At 45.8% G+C, this 17,603-nt stretch overlaps 1 protein-coding gene across 7 annotated transcripts in view; it reads left to right on the top strand.

Annotated features, from left to right (window-relative positions):
• Positions 1 to 17,293, top strand: part of KDM4A (lysine demethylase 4A) — a 41,358-nt gene extending 24,065 nt beyond the window's left edge. For 6 of the 7 annotated variants that reach the window (XM_039484427.1, XM_039484429.1, XM_039484430.1 and 3 more), the window contains 10 exons: positions 963 to 1,141; positions 6,228 to 6,432; positions 6,742 to 6,818; positions 7,742 to 7,797; positions 8,983 to 9,091; positions 11,077 to 11,265; positions 12,049 to 12,219; positions 13,181 to 13,300; positions 14,592 to 14,684; positions 15,560 to 17,293. In XM_039484427.1, coding sequence (XP_039340361.1) covers positions 963 to 1,141; positions 6,228 to 6,432; positions 6,742 to 6,818; positions 7,742 to 7,797; positions 8,983 to 9,091; positions 11,077 to 11,265; positions 12,049 to 12,219; positions 13,181 to 13,300; positions 14,592 to 14,684; positions 15,560 to 15,700 — 1,340 coding nt within the window. In that variant the 3' untranslated portion in view covers positions 15,701 to 17,293. Of the gene's footprint in view, positions 1 to 962; positions 1,142 to 6,227; positions 6,433 to 6,741; positions 6,819 to 7,741; positions 7,798 to 8,982; positions 9,092 to 11,076; positions 11,266 to 11,981; positions 12,220 to 13,180; positions 13,301 to 14,591; positions 14,685 to 15,559 lie in introns of those variants that run through there. The other variant, XM_039484432.1, reaches the window with a different exon arrangement.
• Positions 17,294 to 17,603: the final 310 nt, after the last annotated feature.

Here is a 17,603-nt window from a genome sequence, read left to right as displayed (position 1 = left end):
GGTCTGGGAACTAGCTTTCACTTCATCGGTTGCTTGCCCTGTGAGCTCCCTGTCTCTGAGCACGCTCAGTGTGCTCCCTCTTTGTGACTTGGCCCTCCAGCTAAGTCAGTAGATAGTCCGCCCGCTAGACAGACTGTCCAGAGGCTGCTGCAGACAGGCTTCCTTTCCAAGTCTGCAGGTCCTGTGCCACTTTCAAGTGGCTGGTAGGGGAGCCCAGGCCCCCCCTCTACACTGGGTTCCAGCCCAGGGACCCTATAACCAGCAGCCCAGGTCTGTGCAGTCCCACTCCTTGCTGCTGTTTCCCTGGGATTCTTCCTACCCCACCTCTATCTTCTTGCCAATCTCCGGTTTGCCACTAGAGATTCCTCTGCTCTCTGTGGCTACTTCTCCATTCTCTGCCTCTTGTTAGACTCCCCACCCGAGGGCAGGAACCCAGGTTTACTATCCCCCTGGATCTCCTTTTCGGCCCTAGCTAACTCCTTTTCCCTTCAGGGAGTGACTGCAGACCTCTTCCCTGCAGTCCCTTCCTGCTCTCACTTCCTGGCTTATAATCCTGCCCCCATTCCTTCCCCATATGAGTTTCATTTGCCATTCCAACCAGTCCTTGGTTACCCTCCAGATGCAGCATATAAGGTTAATTGGCCCCTTCTAGCCCCTGCTCGGAGCTTGTGTGGGCTGGTCACCACATTGTAAGCAGGAACAGGATCATGCATGCCTATACTTCTCATTTGTATGACTCTTTCTGGTGTACTCAGCTCATGTTTCTGCTAAATTCCTCATGTTTTCAGAAGGAAATAAACAATTTCTCACCATTCCTGGCATGTGCGTACTTCTCACTGTCAGAAATTGGAGCCCCTCTCCTTACCATTCTTCATCTTGGTGGTTATCATAAGCTCTCCTTGCAACACAGTGGCAGCAGCAGGACATATCGCTAACCGTAATGAAACCATTTCTTGTTGCAGAGATGTCAGAGCAACTGACTCCTGAAGAAGAGGCTGAGGAGACAGAGGCTTGGGCCAAACCACTTAGCCAGCTGTGGCAGAATCGCCCTCAGAATTTTGAGGCAGAAAAAGAATATAATCAGACCATGGCTCAGCAGCCCCCTCACTGTGCTGTATGCATGCTCTTCCAGACGTACCAGGTAAGCACCCTGGACTTCTCCCAGAGCTGTTCTTTGTATGGCAGCAGCTGAGGGAGAAGCAGCTGCCACATTCCTCAGCATTTTGTAAACTAGTAAGTTGTGAATTTATTTTAGAATAATGTTGTTTCAGTCTGTTGCTAAATAAGACTGCAGGCCTGTGTGATCCAGTAAATAGTATTGCTGTCCCCTTTACCACCTCAGGTTGCATCAAACTTCCTTGGTTGTTTCACAGCTGCCTATATTTTGAAACTTCCCTCTTTAGCTCCGGCTGAGCTCAAACTTGTTAAATTCCTATCCAAGTTATGTGCATAGCACCTCGCTTTCAGATTAATTCTTTTTTGAAAACTAAATTTTAGAGATTCACCTTAATCCTGCTTTCTGATGGCAGGGATGGGGAAAGAACATTCCCATAATTAAAATAAAGAGAGAGAACTGGATAGAACCTGATGACTGTCTAAGTACATGCAAAAGTAGAAGCTCTCTTCTCTCAGGCATTTAGGGTGAAGGAGAACTGATGGGCTAAATCTATAATGGTTTTTGGGACCATCATGATTGTGTTGGATCTAGAAACTAATATGTTCGCTTCTGTATTGGAAAGGAAAATGGGCAAGTCTTTATTGAGGTTATGCATCCTAGGATGATCACTGTTTTGTGACAAGCATATAGAGTACTGCATTCAGAGGGCTAAAATGTAAAGGAAAGAATGAACAGTCTCTAAGGGTATGGCTACACTTGCAGGTGTGCAGCGCTGGGAGTTAGATGTCTTCGTACAGCTGTGTAGGGAAAATGCTGGTGTGTGGCCACACTCACAGCTACCAGTGCTGCAGTGTGGCCACATTTGCAGCATTTGCAGCGCTGTTGGGAGTGATGCATTATGGGCAGCTATCCCAGCGTTCAAGTGGCAGCAACGTACTTTTCAAAAGAGTGTGGTGGAGTGGAGTGTGACAGGGAGCGGGGGAGAGAGAGAGTGAATTTTTGGAGCCGACACTGTGTATCAGCTCCCTGCCTTGCAAAATCTGAAAATTTCCCCGACCCCTCGTTTACTCTTAACTGCAAACAGCCTGCAGACCAGATAAGCCGCTGCTCCAACGGACTCCCTTTCTCCCCCCTACCCCCGCTGTTTCTCTCCTCAAGCAAACACTCATCCCCCTGCCTGCCTCATTCACAGCAAGGTAGTGGGTTATCTCAATTGATTGTTCACAGTCAGTTACAGATTGATCACAGCAAACAGGAGCTGTGTTTGTTTTTTTAGATAAGCAGCTCCGGGAGCCCCGAGTTCACAACAAAACAAAGAGAGGCATCATAACAAAACAAAAAGTAATTTAGTTAAAAGCATTCTGGGATATCTCCTAATACCCTGGAGGCCAATAACAGCGCTGGTGTGTGGCCACACTTTACGAGCCGTGCTGCAGCACCAGCGCTGCAATCGTTATACCCCAAGCAGACCCAGGTGTACAGCCAGCGCTGCAGCCAGGGAGTTGCAGCGCTGGATGTGCCCTGCAGGTGTGGACAGTTACTAATTGCAGCGCTGGAAAGCCTCCACCAGCGCTGCAACTCTCAAGTGTAGCCATACCCTAAGTTCTGCCTCGAAGAAGTTGTTTGCCCCAGGTCAGGTGCAAGGAGACTGTTTGTTTGTCTTTGGCTCTTGCACACGTTTTGATACTGTAGACAACAAAATGCCTGGGGATTTTGTTAACTCCTGCAACACATACAATCACCCATTTGTGCAGATAACTCCAGTTATTGTGGTCTCGTCTTGATTTGTAAATGGCATAAGCAGATACTTGGGCAAAAATAATTGGGCAGAGGAGCAGCTAGAGGTGTCTTTTTACACTAGGCAGCAAAGTTTTTTCCAGAGGCCTGAGCCATCAATGCTTGACTTCAGTTACCTAGTCCTCCAGAAATTGGAGTCACAGTCCATTAGAAATGCCTTAAATTTTAATGTGTAATGTTGCAGCCTGAAGAAGAAGTTGGTCCAATAAAAGAGATTACCTCACCCATCTTGTCCCTTTAAATTTTAATTGGTGTCTAATTTGACACTGAGTTTGTAAAAGTCTCTTGATTTTTTTCAATGGAGAGATGCATTTCCAGGATGTGTCTGCCTAACAACAAGTTTCCGTTTGAGACAGTAGTCGTGTTCACAGCCAGGCCAGGTGGATTGTAGAATAGACACTGCACATCTAGCTAGCATGAGTATAAATAGCCGTGTAAATGGTGAGACACTGCTTCGGTGAATAGAATAGACACACCAGAACCTTAAGGTATATATCCTGTGCAGCTCTGTATATGCCCAAGCAGTGCCTCCCATGTCTACGCTGCTCTTTTTAGCAGTGTGGTGTCTCGCTGCCAGAACCTTTCCCAGCCACCATGAAAAGCTCCAAAAGTGTGAAAGGCTTGGGTAGGGGGAGATAGAAGGGAAGGGTTCCAGCAGACTTTCCCTGCTTCCTCCCCTGCCAGAGCCTTTCACTGCTGTGTAGCTACACACTGCTGTGTGGACACAGCCTACTTTTCACTCTAGCATATCACTGCGTGTACCCTACACACTGTTGCAAGTGTAGACAAGGTCCTAGAGTATGAAACAGCTATGGGGATGTTTAAAAAAGTTTGTATATTCTTTAGAATCTTAGGCTATGTCGACATTACACAGCTTTTAGCATTGTGGCTGTGTATCCGCTGTTTGTCGGCTCTTCTGCCGACAAAAGACTTCTGCTCACCAACAAGCAGCATTTGCGTTGTCAGCAGTAGAACGCTTCTGCCGACAACATGCTGTTCACACTGGCACTTGTTGCAGCAAAATTTGTGTCTTTCGGGGGTGCGGGGGAGGTAACCTCTGAAAGAGAAGTTTGTCATTCTATTGCCAGTGTAGACATAGCCTTGGAGATCAGAGGATATAACTAAATGAACAGTACTACATATAGTAGCACTGCAGTCTTCTGTGACTCTGCATCTGTAAAAGGTCTAGGCATTGTAAAGCTGTGCCACAGAGACCCTTCTGGGGACAGGGAGAGGCCTTGTGATTCCAGGGGGCACATACAGACAAATATATCTCTTGCTGCTTGTCACAGAACGATGTGTTTCAAACATCTTCAGGCTTACTCTAGATAGAATGGAAATACCTCTGGATTTGAAGCTGCTCTGGCTGAGAATTCTGTGGGGCACTGAGAGAGTATGGAACACTAGTGGAGGGTTTAGTGAGTTTTGTTTCTTCACACAAATGTGGCTAGGTTTTTTTCAGAAACATGAAATCCAAGCTGAGACCAATTTTTAAAAAAAGGCTCCAGGGCGATCTCATTAATTACAGGCCGGTAAGCCTAACTTCAGTACCAGGCAAATAGGTTGAAACTCTAGTAAAGAACAGAATGATCAGATGCATGGATGAACACAATTTGGTGGGGGAAGAGTCAACATGGTTTTTGTAAAGGGAAACCATGCCTCACCAATCTATTAGAATTCTTTAAGGGGGACAATAAATGTCTGAACAAGAGTGATCCGGTGGATATAGTGTACTTAGACTTTCAGAAAACCTTTGACAAGGTCAGTAACCCAAGGCTCTCGAGCAAAGTAAGCAGTCATGCAATAAGAGGGAAGGTCCTCTCATGGATCGGTAACTGGTTAAAAGATAGGAAACAAAGGGTAGGAATAAATGGTGAGTTTTTAGAATGGAGAGAGGGAAATAGTGGTGTCCCCCAAGGGTCTGTTCTGGGGCCAGTCCTATTCAACATATTCCTAAATGACCTGGAAAAAGGAGTCAAGAGTGAGGTGGCAAAATTTGCAGATGATACAAAACTACTCAAGATAGTTAAGTCCCACGCAGACTGCGAAGAGCTACAAAGGGATCTCACAAAACTGGGTGGGTGGCAACAAAATGGCAGATGAAGTTCAGTATTGATAAATGCAAAGTAATGCACATTGGAAAACATAATCCCAAGTATGCATACAAAATGGTGGTGTCTAAAAATCAAGAAAGATCTTGGAGTCATTGTGGATAGTTCTCTGAACACATCTGCGCAATGTGCAGTGGCAGTCAAAAAAGTTAACAGAATGAGAGTGAGTCCAGCAGAGGGCAATGAAAATGATCAGGGGGCTGAGACACATGCCTTACAAGGAGAGGCTGAGGGAACTGGGGTTATTTAGTCTGCAGAAGAAAGCTGCTTTCAAATCCCCCCTCACTCTTCTCAACTACCCGAAGGAGGGTTCCAAAGAGGATGGAGCTCAGCTGTTCTCAGTGGTGGTAGATGACAGAACAAGGAGCAGTGGTCTCAAGTTGCAGTGTGGGAGGTATAGGTTGGATATTAGGAAACACTATTTCACGAGGAGGGTGGTGAAGTACTGGAGTGGGTTACCTAGGGAAATGGTGAAATCTCCATCCTGAGAGGTTTTTAAAGCCTGGCTTGACAGAGCCCTGGCTGGGAGGATTTAGTTGGTGTTGGTCCTGCTTTGAGCAGGGGATTGGACTAGATAACCTCCTTAGGTCGTCTCCAACCCTAATATTCTATGATTCTATATTAGGAACTATTAGGGAAAGGGTAGATAAGACAGGAAAAAATCATAATGCCACTATATAAATCCACGATACGCTCACATCTTGAATACAACAGGCAACAGGTTTAAAACAAATAAGGAAGTACTTCTTCACACAAGGTACAGACGACCTGTGGAACTCTTTGCCAGGGATGTTGTGAAGGCCAAGACACTAGCCAGGATGGTCAGGGATCCAACACCATGTTCTGAGTGTCCCTAGCCTCTGTTTTCCAGAAGCTGGGATTGGACAACAGGGGATGGATCACTGGATGATTTCCTGATCTGTTCATTTCCTTTGGGGCACCAGACACTGGCCACTGTCGGTAGACAGGATACTGGGCTAGATGGACCTTTGGTCTGACCCAGTGTGACCGTTCTTATGGCTTGTGCTTCTCTTTAAAGATGGGATCATGTTCTGAATTACGCTGGAAGTAAAGCTTGCTGTTGTTTAGCAGTTGTCCTTGTCTGATGAAACTGGTGGTAAGAATAACAATGTGAGAGGGAAATCTGAGGTTTTCAATATTCCCGGTAAAATATACCTATATTCCCCACCTCACTTTCATAGGCAGAATGTGGAGGCCATGGTCAGAGTCCTGGAGTTGCTCCAGGTACTGCCACCAGGAAGGTACGAACCAAACCTCTGATTCCTGAGATGTGCTTCACTGCAACTGGCTGCAGCACTGACCTCAATCTCTCAACCCCTTACCTGGAGGAAGATGGAACCAGTGTCCTGATCACCTGCAAAACCTGCAGTGTCTGTGTTCATGCTAGTGAGTACAGCCAAACCCCACACCTAGGCACTAACTTGCCCTGCAGTCTGATCTTGTACATTGTAACAATTCCACATAAAAACAGAGGTCATTTCTCAAGTGGATCATGGAGACCTGCAACACAGGGCCTTGTGAATGGTGGGGCGAGGGTGGTATACAGGCAAACTTGAGGTGTGGAAAACCCTCACGCGGGGATTATGACATGAAGCCCAAGGGCTGTAATTTTCACATTCCCTCTTTGACTTCCAAGGTGAGATCTGTAAAATTAGTCCCGTGCTGTTTTCCCTAAGCAGCTTGTTTCCATTATAGGTTGTTATGGTGTGTCCCCTGACAAGGCCACTGAAGACTGGATGTGCTCCAGGTGTACAGACAATGCTTTAGAAGAGGTAAGAAAATTGCTTGTACAAGCCTCACGTGACTTTCTCTTTAAGGATTCGGGAGGATCCTATTAGTCAGGTATCCAAGCTGTGTGGAGCCCATGGGAGGACGGGGGGACAAGGTCAGATGAAGGCTAGTTGCAGAGCTCTTCCTGAAACCTTCCGTTGTGCGGTGTCTGCTCCCCTTTTGTGATAAGGCTGTAATTTAGAAAACACCTCCAGAGTGTAATTCTCTGCCATTTGGCCTTTTGATTTAATTTCTTCTGGCTTAAAGAACCTGTGCAGTGATTCAGGCTGTTATGGTGGTCAGAAATGGAGAAGGGAAGTTCTGCAGGAATGTGGTGATCTGTTTCTCTGATCTCTCCCTTGTATGAGACACCTTCTGTTATACAAAATGCAGCTAACTTGTTGCTTAGCTGTGGCTGTTGCAGTGGCAGGGGATACTGAAATCTAACTTATTGAGGAGGAAGGTGGCCCAGAGTAGAGGGGTTCTTTCAGAAAGTGTCATGGGCTCTGGACCAACAGAAGAGACCGCTGCATCTCTTCCAGGGGCCAGCCCCTTGAGTTGCATCCACCTGAGGGGTTTGTTCCCAGCTTCAGCTATGCCTGGTTGGGATAGGATTTTGTTTCTCTGGGATGAGCTCGCAACATTGGCTCTCAGGGTTTTTCCCACCCAGCTTCAGAATAGCTCTCCTTAGTTTACTCCGCCTCTTTGAGTATCTAGAGAACTATGAGGTGGGTCCATTTCTGAAAAGCCAGAGGCTGTTGATATCTCTTAATTAGGCTGTCCTCTGCAAAGTGATTGTACCAGTGGGGCTAATTGGCAACAAAGAGCTATTTCTCTGAATGTGTTGTCACAGTGAGGTTCTCTGGCGCAAGTTTACTTCTTCATTGACAAATAACATGGGTCCTCATTTTCTTCCTTGTGGCAGGACTGCTGTTTGTGTTCATTACGAGGAGGTGCGCTGCAGAGAGCCAATGATGACAAGTGAGTATTCCAACTTTTTCTATGGCGCAGTGTAGCACTTGAGCACTTGTGAGGTTGTTAAAAGTGCATTGCTTAGTGCGAGTGTGCTGCAGGGATGATGTAGTGACCAAGGGCATCTTCCAGATGGATTGACAGGATTGATGCAGAGGGTTGTAAACATATATAACATAGTTCAGGATGTGAGCACATGGTACTTATTGCACCAGGACTTGGTGAGTGGTGCAGTATCACAGAGGCTGACCGCCAGTCACTGACTTCCCAGGGAATTCCCCATCCCAAGGTGGTGATAGCTATTAACTGCTTAGTCTCTTAATAAGTAAAATTGTCTTTGGTTCCCAGAGCCATCTGAAGGGCCGGGAACTCTGAATACCAGGTTACAGAGAGATCATGCCCCATACAGCAACCAAAGGCTCCACATACCTCATCTCTGCCAATAGAATGTCTAAATTTACACTGCTAGTGTCTTCAGCTCGGGGCTTAGCTGGAGGTGTCTGCATCACAGGACGGCCACAAAGGTTCCTTTGACTTTTCCCCAATGGCACTTCGCTGGCTTTGGGAGATGGGGCCCTCCTACAATGCAGCATGTTCTGGCTCAAGGCTGACTTGGGGCAGCTACAGCATATGCGACTGTTTAATGGAAAAGAACACAGATTAATTTGGCTAGTATGTCTAAAGTTCTTGGATGCAAAATACATTGGTATTTAGTATCTGAATCTTAATGTTCAGTGCTAAGGGGTAAATTATGGGAACTTGGCCTGAAGACTCTGGGAGTGGCCTTTGACCTCTAGGTCACTGTTTCAAAACCAGGTCAGTAGTGACTGTAAATAGTTATCTGACAGGTCCGTGGCCTGAGTCAAACAAGCTTGTAGGGCACATGTGCCTGCAGCACAAATACCACCAGCACAAGTCTCACTCAATCACTCCCTTGTTCACCTCAGTGGAAAGGCCAAGAACTGAATGGGATGAAGTCCACTTTTGCTCCTAGACGTCTCCATTATCAGGACTAATGTGAGGGAGGCTTGCACTACTTGAGCTCCAGTCTGCTGTATGGATCAACAAAGGATTTCATTCTTAGGGCCGGAGGGATTGCCAATCTGCTACACTTCATTAGCACTAAACTTGCTTAAATTCTCAACTGTCTTTCTCCAGTGTGTACTGACTTTTTTCCCTCTCCAATTCTGGCAGGTGGGTCCATGTGATGTGTGCTGTAGCTGTACTGGAGGCAAAATTTGTGAATATTGCAGAGCGCAGTCCAGTGGATGTTGGCAAAATTCCCCTGCAGCGCTTCAGACTGGTAAGAAACATCTGAGATTCACTGCTAGGCTTCAAGTATCAGAGGGGGAGCCGTGTTAGTCTGGATCTGTAAAAAGCAACAGAGAGTCCTATGGCAGCCTATAGACTAACAGATGCATTGGATCATGAGCTTTCGTGGGTGAATACGTCTGACAAAGTGGGTATTCGCCCACGAAAGCTCATGCTCCAATACATCTGTTAGTCTATAAGGTGCCACAGGACTCTTTGTTGCTTTTTACTGTTAGGACCTCAGTGAAACCAACAAGCCTATCTGTGGGGTCTTCTATTCTCCTCCTGAAGGAGACAACTCCTCTCTGTTAATTAGAGGTCAGAAAAAATCTGAGCTCTGATAGTTGGGAGGTGGTTTGTTAAATAAATCCAGTTAGAGTATTCCCTACTCTCCAAAGGCTAGCTTTGTTCTTGGGTATTAACACAGAGCACAATAATTACCTGAAGTTAGAAGTAACAAGGGGGTTAGTATAGAGTCTTGTTATAATTTAGCTAGTGATTTGAATTGCATAATACAGTAATATGTTGGTATCTTATGCAGGAATCTCTAGGCACTTTAAATTAAAATAAAAGCTGGGTCTGTTTAGCTTGTCTACAAACTCGGTTTAAAGAACATTAGACTCCCCCTTCCTCCTCTTCTATCTAAAGGAGTGAGTTTCCCTCAATCCAGAAGGAGAGAGCTGAGCTTTGTATGGCTGTCACATCATACCTTGCTATTAACTATCCAAGCATGCAGTCCAGTGCAGCACTAGCAGAAGAGGTGGGGTGGGATTTGACCAGTGGACTTGGAGGCACTGGTAAAGCAGCATAATAGAGGGGAGACCACTGCCAAGTGCATTCTCAATCATTGAAGAGTTTGAGGTGTCAGCGATGAGATTGGATCGTGAACGTAGCCCCTAAAGCATCTCTGCACGTGTATGATAGGTAGATCTGTTCCATCTGAGGAAGCCTATTCTGCATGAGTCCTTGCTAACTGGCCTGAGTCCTGGGCGGCTTTTTCATTTTTAGTATTCTTTTTTTTTTTTTTTTTTTTAAGATTTCTACAGTCTAGGCACTCGTGAGTCTGAGACTCACGGAATTAGGAGAAGGTGCAAATACTTAATGCTTATTTCTTATATATCACTTTTCATCAGCTGTTCTCAAAGTGCTTCACAATCATTTAATTTATCCTCAAAACCCCTGTACCTAAAAATATGACAATGGTCTGAACCGCTTTGTTAAAAAACCTTCAGTATTTCGCGGCAAATAAGGTGAGAATTTTTAAATAAAAAGCTGTATGTTGACTTTAGCTGTAAGATATGGGACTTCCTGGCAGGCACGACTAATTTTTAGAAATATGTACATTTTAGAGCCTTTTCCTCCATTTACTCAATCCTGCTTTTAAGGATATAAACCAGTGTTTGTGATGTCCATCAGTTACCACAAATCCGCTGGCCCAAATCTAGCCTTCTGCCTTTAGGATAAGGTTATGGAATCTGCATCTGTACAAATTCTCCTCAGTTCTCCTCCCTTCTGAAATTCTGTCTCTGGTTTTATGAAATCCTTTGGGGTATAATGTTACTCTAGCCCTCTGGCCTGTTTCTGTCCTTGTAAAACTACAGCCAGGAATTGCAGTGGGCCATTGACTTTTGTTATTGCTGAAATGTGGTAGAATGACGTGTCCAGATCTCCTTTCCTTACAGACATTTCAGTTCACGTTTTGCTATTCAGCTTGTTGGATTGGTATATTATAGACAGTTACTTTTTTGCCTTTGTCCCTGTTTGTCACTCTTGAGATTCCTGCCCTGTTATGAAATAAAACAAGTGCCCTTCTCTCTCTAGAATATAATAAAGCATGGTGCCTTTCTGGGATAGAGATTAATTGGAATAATGTAGTAACAAAAAAGGGTATTTCTAGTAACACCTGGGGAGCCTGTCAGCATTCTGTGCCTGGGGAAAACCAACGCTGAGCAGTAATCTCTAGTTTCCTGTCTGCAGAAATGCATCTTCTGTAAGAAGCGGAGGAAGAGAATTTCAGGTTGCTGTGTGCAGTGCTCTCATGGTCGCTGTCCTACGTCCTTTCATGTCAGCTGTGCTCAAGCAGCTGGAGTCATGATGCAGCCTGATGACTGGCCATTTGTCGTCTTCATTACCTGCTTTAGGCATAAGATTCCATCCCAGGCAGAGGTGAGTATTTGGGACACAACTAGGATTTGTTCTGGAGTAGGCCAGAGTATCAAGGGAAACTGAAAAGCTTTCAGCTGTGCTAGAGATAAGGTGGATGAAGTAATGTCTTTGACAGATCATACCAATAAAAGAATTCCTTGTGCATTTTAGCCAGCATAGTCTAATGACCTTGGCTCCCATCCCATGCTAAGAACTGAGCCCTCATCTCAGTCCTGCTGCTAACTGCTTGTGGCCTTCAGCCAGTCACCTTTCCTGGGTTTCAGTTTTGTCTATAAAGTGACTGAGAACCACCTCCCCCTGGAGCTGTCATGAGAAGGAATAGTGTGTGTGTGTGTGTGTGTGTGGTGATACTAATGTGCAGAGTTAGTACTGGGATCCCAGTGGAATGTCATGTTCTGTTGACCAGCCAGCGAGTAACGTTCCCATGCAGCCCTTCTACCAAATGAACTGCAGCATCTGCTCGAGATGGGCCTGTAGAGGGCTTGCTGCAAAGTCCTCAAAATGTCTTGAGGAACCTACTCTAATGAGCAAGAGCTTGTAACTCCCTAGCTGGCCTGAGCTATGCACAACACTGTCTTGGTGGCTGCAGCTGACTGGTTTGGTTTTTAAGCATTTAAAGCACTCTTTTAAAGATTGACTTCTGTTCACTGGTGGATCCTATGTATAATTAAGAACTCTTGGCAACAACGTAGTTCTGTCTCTTCTCATCTGCCAAGGTCCATGTTCAGTGCCAGTACACTGACCTTCATTTCAGCTGTCTAACAAGAGCTCTTCTCCTCTCAGCGAGCTAAAGCTGCTCTGCAGGATCTCTCAGCTGGTCAAATAGTAATCAGCAAGCACAAGAATGGTCGTTTCTATCAGTGCGAAGTGGTCAGTCTTACAAAGGAAACCTTCTATGAAGTCAACTTTGATGATGGCTCCTTCAGCGATAACCTCTATCCAGAGGACATTGTGGTATGTTGTGAAATAAGAGAGCTGCTCCACTAGAGGGCATGTGATACAAGGAAACTATCACCATTGTGGGAGCAAATGTGTCTGTCTGCTAACATCTCTAGGGGGTTAATGACCGTTCATACGGCGGAAAGTATTCTAATCTGAGCGGAGAATTTCTTACAGCTTTTTAGATTTCTTCCCACTTAAAAACCTGTCATTGTTTAACTTAATGCTTTGGTTGCAAAGTGCCTGTATTGGTCTTCTTTCTGACTTATGAGCATCTGTATTCATTGTCCTTGTCAGGCCTTAGTTAGCTGTTGTCTTTGTTTTCAGTTCTGTACCGAACTGCATGGGTGGGTTTTATATACAGAACAAGGCAGTTGTGGCTGAACTGTAGCCTGTAGACAGAAGGCTTATCTGCTGGTTGCCATATCTTCTTCAGTGATGTTAATAGCAGCATGGAGCTATTCATGTGCCAAACTTGCATTCTCTGTGCCTCAGGCACCTTGGAAAGGCCCCTTTTCAGAGGCACTTGATGTGTGGAGGTTGCCATGTGGCTACTACGCAGGGCTGGGAGGTGCGGTAGTGAAGGGCAAACAACAAGGCAATGCATTTGCCCAGTTGTCACTGAGGATGCAGGTTGTGTTCAGGGTCTCTGAAACGAGCTGAGCCAGGAGAAGGAAAGGATCCACAAAGCTTGACTTTGAAATTGCAGACCATTTGAAATAGCTGGGAGCAGGAAACACCCTGTGTTTATGAACTGATGGTTTAGTTGTGGCACACTGTGGCTCAATTTCCCTGTCTCTAGATGGGAATTTCCACCTATCTCAAGGGCTGTTTGTAAGGTGCTTTAGTACTCTGATGGAAGGCCCTATACAAATGGGATGGATCTCGCTGGGCCTGCTGAATCTTTATGCAAATATAAAGAAGCTGTTACTGCTCACTTGTCCAAATCTCCTGACTTTCCTTCTTGTGCCATCAGAGTCGAGACTGTCTTCAGCTGGGTCCTCCTGCTGAAGGAGACGTCGTGCAAGTCAGATGGACAGATGGACAAGTCTATGGAGCCAAATTTGTGGCATCACATGCCATCCAGATGTACCAGGTACCGAGCTCCTATTCCTTTCCACTGCCCTCCACCTCTCACTATTTAAATAAAATGCTCATCACAGTAGTCTCTAGACACCTCCCCACAGCCTGTTTTAGATGCTCTTTTGTAGAAGTGTGGTACTACTGGCAAACCAAGTCCGAGGACCCTCTTTAATTCCTGCAGTCAAATCCCCACGCGGGAAGGGGCGGGGGCGGTATGGGTGTTTTTCCTGGTATATTGGAAGGAAAGCTGCATAGAGAAGAGATTATATTTTTATGACAGTAAAAATCTCAGCCTTTAGTCTGGATGGAACATAAATGCTGAATAAGTGGGTGCTGAGGACCCTGTTATCGCCTAGATGTCCTTTGTGACCCACCGATATATAGCCAGGTACAGATGAGTGGGTTATTCACCCCTTCCCTTCTGCACTAGAAACACAAATCCATGGGATATGCAGAGAAGTGATTCCATGCAGCAGGTTGTAGGAAACAGGCATCTAGTCCATGTCTGCTCTGTGAGCTAAGCCCTTCTGCCACCAGCCTCAGCAGCGAGCCCTGCAAGTGCGACTGTTGAGCTTCCAGACATCCTGGGGTCATGCTAAAGGGGTTGGGCTGAGCCTGCACAACATGGGCACGTTCCAAAGGGTTAGACTCAGGTGTGAAAACAGCCTCATTTTCAGAGGTGCCGAGCACCAGCAGTGCCCACTGAACTCCGCAGCATTCTGGATGGCTCACCACCTCTGAAAATCAGGCTGCTTTTATCTGACTGCCTAGCTGCAGGCACCTGTATTTGAAAATGGGCCCCAATATTTAAGCTCCTGTAGCTGAACCTGGCTGAAGCAACGTTCTTTATTTACAAAAAACCCTTGAATTTTAGAGTGATTGTGTACACCTCGTCCTCTTCTCCCAACCCTGCTGCTTGGGTAACATCCAGAGTGGCATTGACGCACCCAGTTTGCCTGACGAGTAAAAATCCCCAGTGAGGGGCTGGCTTATTGCGAAGTGTTCTGAGAATATTCCTAAAACTGGTCATTCCCTTGACCCTAGGCAGATTGGGCTGCACCACTTCCTGCTCCTCTTAGGATTATTGCTTGTATAAAGTCTGTTCCCAATACTAGATATTAACCAGCTGCTGCGACCTCCCTCATTTACACATGACCCCATGCTATGCCAGAGAGTACATGTCTATCGAAAGCTTTTGTTATGGGAGCTCACTTAGAGAGCTGGGACTGAACAGGGAGACTCTGCAGTAGTGGGGGCATCCGGCTTTTGTGACCTCAGGCAGTACAGTGTCATTTGTGTGTTAGGTGGAATTTGAAGATGGATCCCAGCTGATGGCGAAGAGAGATGATGTGTACACCCTTGATGAGGAGCTTCCAAAGAGAGTCAAATCAAGGCTGGTAAGTAGCTGGGGTGTGCATCTGTACTAAAAGTCCACTCCATAACCTTGATGTCCATTTGACTTCACCTGAGAGTAGCCTGCCTTCATGGGAGCAAATCCATTGAAGTGCACAGCAGCAAGGGCATTGCAAGGTGAGACTTGTGCTGGGAGTTTAATGTTTTCTGTCTGTTCCTTGGCTGATCTAGCTCTCTGTAGATACATTACTTCAGCTCACCTCTATCTGAGGTCTGTAGCCCTTCGTTGCTCACTGACAATTTATGGGACTTAACTAGTGAAATCCTGCATCTCTGAAATAGTGAGACACACCAGGAAGTGCCTTGGTGTCCTTGGCCTGCATCGCTCCAGAAGGCCTGGCATAGTAAGGCATTAGCTCCACAACCATTCACAACCCAGGCACATTGCTGACCTGAGAGGCAGGTCCTGTGCACTCACTTGACTGTCCCAGCTCAGGTGCAACGCTTGTTAATAGCATGCAGAGTGTCCGAGTCCAAGAAGGGTGGGTGGGGCATTCATGCTGAGTGGGTGTTTAAATCTGCCTGTCTCAATAGAGTGGAGCATGCTGCAGACGTACTGGGTGTTTAGCTTGATCATTGCACTCACCCCCTAGGTCTCCTTCACACTTGGCATTGAGCTAGAATCCTTTGGCCCTCAGTGTTGTGTTTTGCCCATTAATCATTTCAGTGGGTCTAGTGACTGCAGGTTTGTTAAGCTGCTTCTCTCTCCATGCTGCAGTGTCACGTGGGCTTGTGCATAACAGTCCTGTCACCCCGTGCCCTACGCGATTTCTCTGCAGTGTGGGAGAGCTTGTGGGTGAGGGGTAATGAGTGAATCTGAGCGGCGCTGTGGGTGTCTAACCCTGCTTTACTCTTGCAGTCAGTAGCTTCAGATATGCGCTTCACAGAAATCTTCACAGAGAAGGAGGTCAAACAAGAGCGGAAGAGACAAAGAGTGATCAACTCGCGCTATCGGGAGGACTACATCGAACCTGCACTGTACCGGGCCATCATGGAGTAAGCACTGCCTATGGTAGAGAAGGAGAGATGTCAACCTCCCAATGGATTCTAACACTCCAGTGCAACAGAGGCCAAACTTGGACATTTCAAATCCATGGGGTTTTTTTTTGTTTGTTTGTTTTTTTAAAGGAAGCTACAATACTGTACCCTGCAGTAGCTGAAAGGAGATTGTTGGACGGTGGAACCGTTCAGTGTTGCAACAGTGGATGCCTGCCTGCAGGCTCCTCCCCTGAAGTTGTCTGCACCAAACAAGTATCCAGCAAGCCAGCTTGGAGTTCTGCCTTCCACAGCTTATCTCCTCAAACAGTCTCTCGTTGTTTCTTCTTCTCTGAGACAAAATTGACAGGTGGCAAACTCTTCTGGGAACTTTCCCCGGGCATCTTGGCAGCTGCAGGAGGATACGAAGTGTGTAGTTTTTGTTGAATAATGTTCCTGATTCTGGGAATCTCTCCCCAATGGCCACACCTGCGCCGAGCAGGTAGTATTACTGGTGCTTGACATTGAACCACTTTTTATATTTATATCTGTGTGTTTTGTCTGGAGCAGCTTCAGTTTCTTGTTTCTCAGCATCTCCCTTCTGAGGGTGGAGCCCCAGGCTGTGCAGGGCCAAGTGGATTGGAGGCGTTTGTGTGAAGAGATGAAATGTGAAAATCAAATCCTATTGGACGAGCTATTTAACCCTCCATTTAGTTTTTGTTCTGATTTGATATTTTGAGACTTACGCGTGTTTAATTGTAATGGTCTGTGCCTACGTATAAATAGGAATCTGTCTGGAGCCTCCTGCAGTGCAGCCCTCTAACAAGAATATTCATTCAGCCCCCAAAGAGTACTTGAGCGTACACTTCACTAAGGCAATAAAGACCAAAGGGTCCTCCTAGAGATCCAAACACCACAGTATTGGCTATGACAGGGCAGCAGTGTCTGTAGAATCCAGCACCTCGTCTGTGGCCATGCTGCCACCGGCTCTTACCTAGGATAATTAGATCTGAGTATAGGACCCAGTTACAAGATGCACTGAACTGTACTTGTTAATGAAGGGTTGTGTAGTGCCACTCAGAAGCAGAAGTGTTGCCACATTCTTCTGTCTGGTCACAGCTGGTAGGGCATCTGTTTTTAAATCCTGTGTAGAGCATTAATTGGACACACTCTTAGTTGTATCGGATAGACTTGACTATCCCAACAATGGAAAGCTGTCAGTTCAGGAGCCATGCATTGCTTGTATCCTGAAGATGTTCTGACATGCTCCTAGTAAAGCATTAACAAGTTAAAGCAGCAATTGTATAAGGATGTGTGGCTTTCCCACCCTCTGGGAAAGGGATTTTAGATTGTGGGCAGACTGGCTGCCTTCCAGCTGCATGGAGTGACTTGGGTAGTTTCCCTTTGTTGAGAAAAAATCGTACAAATATACTCAGTTATTTTCTTTTAATTCTCTTCACTGACATAGACCCATCGCTGTACTAAAGGGACCTTGTGTACACAAGACCCTGATTTATAGCAGTTTCCTCTTTGTTTATATAAACACTATAAACCAAATTATTTTGAAATCTGGTGCATCAACTTGTGATTAGCAATAAAATGTAGTGTTGTGCAGTGACTTTTTTTGACTCTTGACCAGCAAAGTAATAAACAAGCTTTTTTGAAAAATAATCCTCTGTTTATACCAAAACTCTTCTAGGATCAGGATACTGATGTGACTAGTGACAATACAAATTTCTAGTGCTCAGGCTTGCTCGTTTGTCCTTCTCTTACGATGTGTGGGAGAAGCCCTTGATAATCAGCATTTGGGCAGATTCCTGGAAGGAACAGGGCCTTCACTTTGTACGTTTTCCCAGTAGCTTAATTCATCATGGTTGGTTTCAAATGTTGATGAATCATTCTGGTAAGCATTGGAATTGTTAACATGT

This window comes from Mauremys reevesii, linkage group 8 (genome assembly GCF_016161935.1).
Source record: "Mauremys reevesii isolate NIE-2019 linkage group 8, ASM1616193v1, whole genome shotgun sequence".
In the NCBI taxonomy this organism is placed as follows: Eukaryota; Metazoa; Chordata; order Testudines; family Geoemydidae; genus Mauremys; species Mauremys reevesii.
Note: the sequence above shows the minus strand (reverse complement) of the source record. Positions and strands in the feature narration are given on the sequence as shown.